Source organism: Anguilla rostrata, chromosome 3, assembly GCF_018555375.3.
Source record: "Anguilla rostrata isolate EN2019 chromosome 3, ASM1855537v3, whole genome shotgun sequence".
Lineage (NCBI taxonomy): Eukaryota > Metazoa > Chordata > Actinopteri > Anguilliformes > Anguillidae > Anguilla > Anguilla rostrata.
The window spans coordinates 57,228,890-57,239,455 of NC_057935.1; the positions used below are offsets into that span (position 1 = coordinate 57,228,890).

Sequence of the window (10,566 nt, forward strand, 5' to 3'; positions counted from 1 at the left end):
CCACCGTGCTACACTCCGAATGGTGATAGCACATGTTATATGCCCATAATACTCAAGGCAATAGATTGCTAATAAATGAGTAATGAATGTAATCTCTCCCAAAACCTGTGCGAATACGGCAGACTGCAGTTCTTCTGTCGACAAGAGATGGCGCTCTTGTGCAATGAGAAAGGGACAATCTACAAGTAGCTGTTTGCCCAGGTACAACCACTGTACAGGCCTTTAATTAATAAATGAATAAATTTTACCTACACTATGTAATGACGGCCGCCCGTTTGTCCATCTGACCGTGACAAACATATCTCAAAAAGTAATAACTGGATTATCATGAAATTTGCTGAGAACATTCATTTCTCACGAGGATGAAACCTACTGACTCTGGTGACCCCATGACCTTTCCTCTAGCGCCACCATCAGGCCAGACATATCTCCAAAAATAATGACTGGACCACCTTGACCTTTGTTTTGCACATTCATGCAAGGAGAGATTGTTGTGCCTTGGCGTGGGTCTGCACTGTACAGACTGAATTCTTTATAGTTCATTTATTAAAACGATAATTTCTGCTAATAAATTTTGCATTTAAAATCATTTAAACTTTGGGTGTGTTCTGCTGTAACCCCTGTAAGTCTTGATCCCATATTACACTAACCATAACTATCATGGCTTTGGCAATATTGTCATTTATGAGTTATGCAAAAAAAAAACAAAAAAAAAAAACTTGTCATTGAACTACAGTTAGGCTCTAGTTTGTTTTCTGGGTAACTAGCGTTAGCTAAAGGCCACATAAAGGCCATTATGCGCAATTAGCACATAACGAATCATGCCTTTGTTTCAAGATATAACTGGATAAGTGCGACAGTAAAGCAATGGACCAAAATAAAATTAATTATTTTAGGCCCAGCCTACAAAATCCAATCCTTCTTCCTCCCTCCCCCCTCCCTCCCCAGAGAGTTCTTCGTCCGGCCCGTGTTTTGGGCGATGCACTGTTGTGCGTATTTATTTCACCTCGCTCCGCAGTGCTCTCAATCCAAAATGGCTGCAGGAGAGAACAACAGTAGACCTCCGTGTCTCAGTTTCTCCAGCCCCGGGCCTCTAGGCAACGTTCAGCCGAGCAACAGCGCTCATTCTGCGGCTGCCACCAACGGGGGGTTAGGGGGACCGACCGGTGGGGCGCAAAGTGGAGCTCGGAGGACGAACCCGCAACCGGGGCCTGGCGCCGTCGAAGGCGCCGGTGCCGCAGTAGGGGCCTCGCCGAACGCGCAGAACTGTAACCCGCAGGCGGCGGCTCAGAGCGCCGCGGTCGCAGCCACGGCCGCTGGAGGGATGGCTACCTCGGCGATGAACATGACACCGACATCGAACGCATCCGCGGCGGCGGCAGGACTGGCAGCTCATTCGGCGCTTTCTAGCGCACCAGCGGCAGCCGCGGCCGTGTTGGTGTACCGGGAGCCCGTGTATAACTGGCAAGCCACGAAAAGCACCGTTAAGGAGAGGTTTGCGTTTCTCTTCAACAACGAGGTGCTGAGTGATGTGCACTTTTTAGTAGGCAAGGGGATGGGAGTCCAGCGAATTCCAGCGCACAGGTAATATAAGACGGCGAGACCTTGCATTGTGCAGCTACCTGGTTATTTTGCTATATACCTAACTGCTTATTTAACCAAGTTGCATATCAATGGGCTAAGCTAATGCGTTTCACCGTGGACAATCCTTTATATCCCCAAACGAACGGTGGCTTTTTGTTTACTAAAATCCCCATCCAGTTATGACGTGAGGTAACAGAATATTTTATTCGTACACGCATGGTTATTTTAACTGACTCCGTGTTGGTACCAGTGCGGTTTTCACATTAAACTTTAGTCACATTTAAAGCGTCTTGGTTTACTCACGCGGTTCTAAATGTGTCGTTAAACACTCAACTAATCTAGTTGTCTTTTTACGAGATGTCAGATGTTAAGCTTGCAGCTCCAGTGAACTTGAACCGGATAGTAAACACAGTCGACCTGTCGTGTCCTCGTAATTTCAACAGCGGTGCCCCTTACCGTTTTCAAGACTCATTTTCAGTGTTTTGCTAAAGCTAAGCACGCCCCCCTCCTCGCTCCGCTCTAGGTTTGTGCTGGCGGTAGGCAGCGCCGTGTTCGACGCGATGTTCAACGGAGGGATGGCCACGACCTCTACAGAGATCGAGCTGCCCGACGTGGAGCCCGCGGCCTTCCTCGCGCTGCTGAAGTAAGACCCCGCTGAGCGCCTAGCTCTCTCACTGTATCCACTCTCTTGGATGTTGGCAACGGAACATTTTCACGGTCTTAGCTAAGCTCTTTAAATGCTCTTTAATCATACCTTCAGAGAGTTGTATCCAGTGTGCGCTCCTGTACGGCCTGATTTGTAATTGCCACCCGGCTTGCAGATTCCTGTACTCTGACGACGTGCAGATCGGGCCGGAAACGGTGATGACCACCCTGTACACGGCCAAGAAGTACGCAGTGCCCGCGCTCGAGGCCCACTGCGTGGAGTTCCTGAAGAAGAACCTGCGCGCGGATAACGCCTTCATGCTCCTCACGCAGGTGGGCGCGCGGAAGCTATACTTCTATATTTGCGATGGTTCTGTTTTTCTTTTCTTTTTTGCTAGATGTGCAGCAGTTCTTGGTTTTTGAGCTTGTTGCACATGTTTTTGTGGCACTGGATATTTCCAGCGGACTTCCTACAGTCAGTGCGCCAACTCGGTGTAGCATTTTGTAGTAATCTGACAAAAACTGATGTGTACGTGTTACAGACATTTAGCAGACGCTCTTATTCAGAGCGATTTACACAATTTCAGGCTCATCATCAGCTTTGTGAGGCCCGCAGGTGTGTTGCTTTGTGATTGTTTCAGGCTGTGTGTGTGTGTGTGTCTGTGAGAGTGAGATTAACACAGAGGCTGGTGTGTGTGTGCGTGTGTGTGTGTGTCTGTGAGAGTGAGATTATCACAGAGGCTGGTGTGTGTGTGTGTGAGATTAACACAGAGGCTTGTGTGTGAGAGAGATTAACACAGAGGCTTGTGTGTGAGAGAGATTAACACAGAGGCTGGTGTGTGTGTGTGTGTGAGTGAGAGATTAACACAGAGGCTGTTGTGTGTGTGTGAGAGATTAACACAGAGGCTGTTGTGTGTGTGTGAGAGATTAACACAGAGGCTGGTGTGTGTGTGTGTGTGTGTGTGTGTGTGTGAGTGAGAGAGATTAACACAGAGGCTGGTGTGCGTGTGTGAGAGATTAACACAGAGGCTGGTGTGTGTGTGTGTGTGTGTGAGAGATTACACAGAGCTGTGTGGTGTGTGTGAGATTAACACAGAGGCTTGTGTGTGTGAGAGATTTCCACAGAGGCTGGTGTGTGTGTGTGTGTGTGTGTGAGAGATTAACACAGAGGCTGGTGTTTGTGTGTGTGTGTGTGTGTATGAGTGTGTGTGTGTGTGTGTGAGATTAACACAGGCTGGCGCGTGTGTTTCAGGCACGGCTGTTTGACGAGCCCCAGCTGGCCAGCCTGTGCCTGGAGAACATCGATAAGAACACCGGCGACGCCCTGGCGGCAGAGGGCTTCACCGACATCGACCTGGGTAACGCGCGCGCACACACACACACACACACACACACACACGTGTACCAGCTTTAATCTCACACACACCAGCCTTAATTTCACACACACACGCACGCAGACCGTGAGATAACCACACCTGGAGGCTGTTTCGCAAAGATGGATTACTGAGTTAGCTGGATTACTGCGTTAGCTGGATTACTGCGTTAGCTGGATTACTGAGTTAGCTGGATTACTGAGCTAGCTGGATTGCTGAGTTAGCTGGATTGCTGAGTTAGCTGGATTACTGAGTTAGCTGGATTACTGTGTTAGCTGGATTACTGAGTTAGCTGGATTACTGTGTTAGCTGGATTACTGTGTTAGCTGGATTACTGAGTTAGCTGGATTACGGAGTTAGCTGGATTACTGTGTTAGCTGGATTGCTGAGTTAGCTGGATTACTGTGTTAGCTGGATTACTGTGTTAGCTGGATTAATGAGTTAGCTGGATTAATGAGTTAGCTGGATTACTGAGTTAGCTGGATAACTGCGCCTGAGTTAAAACCCGGAACAGCTCTTTTTACTTCAGTCCATGTTCCAGACTCGGGTGTTCTAGGATTTAGTCAGCGCAGTTATCCAGCTAACTCAGTAATCCAGCTAACGCAGTTATCCAGCTAACTCAGTAATCCTGCTTCCTGAAACCGGGCCCTGACATGCGTTCCACAAGCAGACCACCTCCTAACAGTTACTGTTCCATTTCATTGCATTATGGGTATCTAGCAGAGGCTGTTATCCAGAGCGTCTGGCACAACTTTTACGTTTCAGATTTGAAGGTTCTATTGCTCCCCCGTTTAAAATTGATTAAAAAAGCAGGACGATATTCAGTGCCGATCTCGTTATGAGTTTGGAACAAAGACTTAATTTGTTAAAATAAACCGTAAAAGCCAAAATGATTGTTGGTTCACTTTTACCCCCCCCCCCTTCAGTAGCCATTTTTGTTCGCTGTGCGCTACCCTTCCAGACTGTTAGCGAACGTTCCCGGTGTACAAGGGGAAAAAAAAAACGAAACGTTTGGTTGTGTTCACAAACGTGCGCTAACATTAGCCACGCTGAGCATGGACGTGTTCTGCGGTGTTCAGCCTCATCGTTCCCGCCCCCCCTCTCTCCCCCCCCCCCCTCAGACACGCTGGTGGCGGTGCTGGAGCGGGACACGCTGGGCGTGCGGGAGGTGCGCCTCTTCGCCGCGGCGGTGCGGTGGGCGGAGTCAGAGGCGCAGCGGCAGCAGCTGCAGCCCACGGCGGAGAACAAGCGGCGGGTCCTGGGGAGGGCGCTGACCCTCATCCGCTTCCCCCTGATGACCATCGAGGAGTTCGCCGCGGGTACGCCGCCGCCCCCCCCCCTCCCCTCCCCCCCTGTCCAGAAACGCCCAGACCAGGCCCCGACTGCACGACCAACGCCCCCGCGTGGGGCGACCCTCGTCTTGCCTGTGCCGCCCCATTACCTGCAGTATTTTACCTATTTTACCTAATTTAAGCAAAGTTTTCCATTGATGTGACTTTTAAACTGGTCTCAGAATTTGTGTGTGTGTGTGTGTGTGTGTGTATCTGTTTGCTTGTGTGAATGTGTGTGTCTATTTTCATGTTTGTGTGTGTATATGTTCGCTTGCTTGCTTGTGTGTGTATATCTGTTTGCCTGTGTGTGTTTGTGTGTGTTGACTTTGCTTGCTTGCTTGCTTGCCTGCCTGTGTGCATGTGTCTCTGTCTGTGTGTCTGTCTCTGTCTGCCTGTGTGCGTGTGTCTCCGTCCGTCCGTCCCCCCCCCCAGGCCCGGCGCAGTCGAGCATCCTGACGGACAGGGAGGTGGTGAGCCTGTTCCTGCACTTCACGGTGAACCCCAAGCCGCGGGTGGAGTTCATCGACCGGCCGCGCTGCTGCCTGCGGGGCAAGGAGTGCAGCATCACGCGCTTCGGCCAGGTGGAGAGCCGCTGGGGCTACAGCGGGACCAGCGACCGCATCCGGTGAGGCCTGCGGCGCCCCCTGCTGGTGCCTGAGTGTGCTGCAGCATTGCGCGCACAACCAACCCCTGCTGGTGCTCGAGCATACTGCAGCCTCCGACACACAACCAACTACAGCCCCCTGCTGGTGCTCGAGTGTACTACCGTGCCTCTCCTGGTACTTCAGTGTACTGCAGCATCCCACAACCAACGACACCCCCCTACTGGTACTGAAGTGTACTGCAGTGCTCTGCAAACTACAGCACCCTTTACTGGTGTATGAACGTACTACAGTACCCTACATGCAGCGCGCTGCAGCATACAGAGGTCTTACCTGCATGCCGACAGACACAGCAGCACTCCACAGCACACTGCAGCGCCCCTTAGTGGCAGGAATGACACACTGCAGCTCGTTTACACTGCAGGGCACCTCACACAGCTACAGTGACACAGTTTCGCTAGCAGACTAGCGACCGCTCGGATGGCCTGGCCGGTGCGTCGGCTACGTTCCGCAGATCTCTTACCCACAATCCTCTGCGGCTGCCCCCTCAGGTTCTCGGTGAACCGGAGGATATTCGTGGTGGGGTTCGGGCTCTACGGGTCCATACACGGCCCCACAGATTACCAGGTCAACATCCAGGTACGTCTCTCTACGGTACTGGCACCTGAGGCCAGCGATCGTGTGTGTGTGTGTGTGTATACGTGTATGTGTGCACACGCGTGTGTGTGTCACAATTAGGGAATAGAATTATGCCGCGATTAGCACAACGCGTATATAACTTTAAAAAGTACCCTGAATGGCCAGTGCCAACTTTTCTTTCCCAAGGAGCCCTCGTAAGGAGTAACTTTTTCCAAACGTAATCCTAACCCCTACCCCCCCCCCACCCACACACACTCCCTGCGGTTCAGCGGACCTACTCCAATCCACAGACAGTAACACGGTCCTGGGACAGAATGACAGGGTTCAGCTGTGACCCTAACCCTCCTCCCCCCACCCCCTCAGATCATCCACACAGACAGTAACACGGTCCTGGGACAGAATGACACGGGGTTCAGCTGTGACCCTAACCCCTACCCCCCCCCCACCCCCTCAGATCATCCACACAGACAGTAACACGGTCCTGGGACAGAATGACAGGGTTCAGCTGTGACCCTAACCCCTCCCCCCCCCCCACCCTCAGATCATCCACACAGACAGTAACACGGTCCTGGGGCAGAATGACACAGGGTTCAGCTGTGACCCTAACCCTCCCCCCCCTCGATCATCACACAGACAACACGGTCCGGGACAGAATGACCAGGGTCAGCTGTGACTCCCCGCCCCCACCCTCAGATTCACAACAGACAGTAACACGGTCTGGGCACATGAGCACGGGTTCAGCTGTGACGGGTTGCCCAGCACCTTCCGCGTGATGTTCAAGGAGCCGGTGGAGATCCTGCCCAACGTCAACTACACGGCGTGCGCCACCCTGAAGGTACGCGGCCACGGCCACGCCCGCCGCGCGCCAGGCTCCCCGCGGCCTAGCTGCCCAGGGCTCAGTCGCTCGCTACGCTAGCTACAGTACGCTGCCCAGGGCTCAGTGCGCTATGCTACGCTACGCTACAGTACGCTGCCCAGGGCTCAGTGCGCTATGCTACGCTACGCTACAGTACGCTGCCCAGGGCTCAGTGCGCTATGCTACGCTGCCCAGGGCTCAGTGTGCTACGCTACGCTACAGTACGCTGCCCAGGGCTCAGTGCGCTATGCTACGCTACGCTACAGTACGCTGCCCAGGGCTCAGTGTGCTATGCTACGCTATGCTGCCCAGGGCTCAGTGCGCTATGCTACGCTATGCTACAGTACGCTGCCCAGGGCTCAGTGCGCTATGCTACGCTATGCTACAGTACGCTGCCCAGGGCTCAGTGCGCTATGCTACGCTATGCTACATTACACTGCCCAGGGCTCAGTGCGCTATGCTACGCTATGCTACAGTACGCTGCCCAGGGCTCAGTGCGCTATGCTACGCTATGCTACATTACACTGCCCAGGGCTCAGTGTGCTACGCTACGCTACGTTAAGCTACGCTACATTACACTGCCCAGGGCTCAGTGTGCTATGCTACGCTACGCTGCCCAGGGCTCAGTGCGCTATGCTACGCTACGCTACAGTACGCTGCCCAGGGCTCAGTGTGCTATGCTACGCTATGCTGCCCAGGGCTCAGTGCGCTATGCTACGCTATGCTACAGTACGCTGCCCAGGGCTCAGTGCGCTATGCTACGCTATGCTACAGTACGCTGCCCAGGGCTCAGTGTGCTATGCTACGCTATGCTACAGTACGCTGCCCAGGGCTCAGTGTGCTATGCTACGCTATGCTGCCCAGGGCTCAGTGCGCTATGCTACGCTATGCTACAGTACGCTGCCCAGGGTTCAGTGCGCTATGCTACATTACACTGCCCAGGGCTCAGTGCGCTATGTTATGTCACGCTACACTACGTTGTTACACTACATTTCTGTTATGCTACACTGTGGCCCCATTGCTGTTAACCACACCCATGCACGCGTATGAGGCTCATTGCCATTGGCTGGGCAGCGGTGAGTGACAGCGCTTGTCTCCGCCCCTCCCCAGGGCCCGGACTCGCACTACGGCACGAAGGGCATGCGCAAGGTGACGCACGAGTCGGCCGCCAGCGGCGTCAAGACCTGCTTCACCTTCTGCTACGCCGCCGGCAACAACAACGGCACCTCCGTGGAGGACGGACAGATCCCCGAGGTCATCTTCTACACATAATGACCCCTGACCCCTGACCCCTGGGTGGGGCGGGGGTGGGCTGGGAGGGGAGGGGAGGGGAGGGGAGGGGGGAGGGGACAGGGGCCAGGACTGGGGTAGGGGCAGGGTGGTGAAAACATCGTCTGGTGACATCATCGTCCGGTGACATCTTGCTGGCTGCTGATTGGACGCCGCTGTGTACAGCCGAGGCGAACGGTGACGGCGAGCGGCCGAGCGGACAGGAAGTGGCCGCGTCGCCGCTGACTGGAAGCCGCCGGTTTGGGCGAGACCCTCAAGGAGAGCGCGAGGACGCTGACGCTACCCGGCGGGTCGGCAGGCTTGAGCCGCTCTGATTGGCCGGTCGCTGACAGACACTGACCCCGGTCTCTCTCTCTCTCTCTCTCTCTCTCTCTCTGTTCCTCGCTCGTTTGAAAGGAGGACTCTCTCGCTCTTTCACGCAGCACTTGGCGGTAGGTTTCCTGGTGGAGGGGCGTGCCGTGCCACAGAGGTGGCGTAAGCTAAACTAACCCTGTCCTCGCGTAGTTCCCCAGCTAGCTAAACAAACGATTTCTGGATCATTCCATGAGTTCCTTTAACTTGTGGAAGCTGGACTTTAAAGTGTGCATCAGCCTGCTTTTTGGGGCGGGCGGGCGGGCCGGGGGCGGGGCGTTACCTGACATACCTGAAGAAACTCTAAACAAGGATGTGATTAAACAATATGAACTCAACATGTTAAAGCAAGCTTGGTCTTAATCAGTCTTCCTTTTCCATCACTGTTCAGGTTCACGTTAACTTGTTTTTCACTCGGTGAACCTGGATTTCACAGTGGATTAAAAAAAATGATAATGATTGCTTTTGAGTGCTTACTTTTATTTTATGCTTAGGCACAATTTCACTGTTGCCATAAACAACAAAACTTAACAGGACACTGGTGTCCATACATTGAAAATCCAAGATGGATGACCATCAGGAAACCCACAGCATGAAGGCCAGCGAGCGTTCCTAATCCAGCTATCTTCATTACCGGTCCTGGCGAGGCACAGGGTCTGCTGGTTTTAGATTTTTCCTTAATATCAGCAACCAGTTCAGGCCCAAGAATCCAGGTGATGTGAATTAACCGTGTAATCTACTGCTTCGCTCGATCGGTTAGGAGCTGAGGAACAGAAGAAACCAGCAGACCAGCGGCTCTCCTGGTCCGGGAACAAAGATCGCTGGGGCTAAACCTTTAATGTTGAGGGCTGTTCTGACCTTGTCTCCAAAAGCAATACAGCATGTGCACTTGAGAAACTGTGTAAATATACAGTATGGGCATTAAACATTTAAATGGCTCTGTTCTGGTTTTTGCATTTTTTAAAAATTTACTCCTTAAAAGTTTAATATCCTATGTAGCGTTTGCAGCAAAAGAATGCTAATTCTGAACCCAAAAAACGCATTTTGCACCAGCTGAACCCTCAGTTAGTAGTTCATCTCGATCAGTCCTCTACCCACTTTTTTCAGTTAAGATGTCTGCGGACATCTGCTAAAACACCTGGAGTTATAAACCGGGGACCAGCAACTCACGATCCTCGAGGGCTGAGTACTGCTGGTTTTCCACCCTCCCTTTGCCTGGGAGTCAGGTGTGAAGACAGTCTGGCCAGTCAGTAGCACTGATTACCCGGAAGAAAAGAACACCAGGGCTGGATTTTGATTCGAGGGCCAGTTTGAGTTGATGATCCCTGTTATAGACATGGGGCTGTGGGCGTCAGGTGTCAGCAGAGGTGGGTAACCCGGCTTCAAAGAGTAAAAAGACTGACCATGCATTTGCTCCACCACCATGCACTAAACCAGCTGATTCTAATTGGCACAACTCTACAGCATGATGGGAGAACTAATTATTAGAATCAGCTGGTTTAGTGCATGGTGGTGGAGCAAATACATGGTCAGTCTTTTTACTCTTTGAAGCCGGGTTACCCACCTCTGGGTGTCAGCGGGGAAGCGAATCCCACTCCCAGCACAGTGGGCTCCGCCCCAGGTTTTACAGGAAGCCCGCCAGGTGCCAGCTGCTGATTTCTGATGCTTCCATCTTGCCGTGACCGCTCACCGGTGTCCGCGCAGCCGAGGCGAGACAGAAAGCCCGGCAGAGCCTGCTGGTCACTGCACTGAGGAGGGAAACCGGGCGGCCAGTCAGGCATGACAAGCGCTCGCGGAATCGCCATGGCAGCCCGTGGCACGCGTGCGTTTCACACGCAGACGGAGGCGCCTCCTGCCGTCGGACTTCAGACGCGCTCCAGACGCAGCCCTCTCGC

At 53.0% G+C, this 10,566-nt stretch overlaps 2 protein-coding genes across 5 annotated transcripts in view; one reads left to right on the forward strand and one right to left on the reverse strand.

Moving 5' to 3' along the window:
- Window positions 1-2,462, reverse strand: part of LOC135251949 (protein unc-13 homolog A-like) — a 60,736-nt gene extending 58,274 nt beyond the window's left edge. Inside the window, exon 1 of the mRNA XM_064329829.1 lies at window positions 2,339-2,462. The gene's annotated coding sequence lies outside the window, so the exon portion shown is untranslated. The remainder of the gene's footprint in view (window positions 1-2,338) is intronic.
- LOC135251285 (BTB/POZ domain-containing protein 2-like) lies at window positions 952-9,128 on the forward strand. 4 transcript variants are annotated; one of them, XR_010329110.1, is made up of 11 exons: window positions 952-1,584; window positions 2,108-2,227; window positions 2,406-2,562; window positions 3,482-3,587; window positions 4,724-4,921; window positions 5,366-5,558; window positions 6,087-6,174; window positions 6,538-6,582; window positions 6,908-7,009; window positions 8,141-8,707; window positions 8,743-9,128. XR_010329110.1 is itself a non-coding variant. In XM_064328587.1 (10 exons), the coding sequence occupies exons 1-10, from the start codon at window positions 980-982 to the stop codon at window positions 8,300-8,302; spliced, it is 1,776 nt and encodes a 591-aa protein (XP_064184657.1). In that variant the 5' UTR covers window positions 952-979; the 3' UTR covers window positions 8,303-9,128. The 4 variants fall into 4 exon arrangements, 3 of the variants coding, with proteins under 3 accessions (XP_064184657.1, XP_064184659.1, XP_064184658.1); XM_064328587.1 differs by having other exon boundaries at window positions 8,141-9,128; XM_064328589.1 differs by lacking the exon at window positions 6,538-6,582 and adding an exon at window positions 6,629-6,681 and having other exon boundaries at window positions 6,916-7,009; window positions 8,141-9,128.
- Window positions 9,129-10,566: the final 1,438 nt, after the last annotated feature.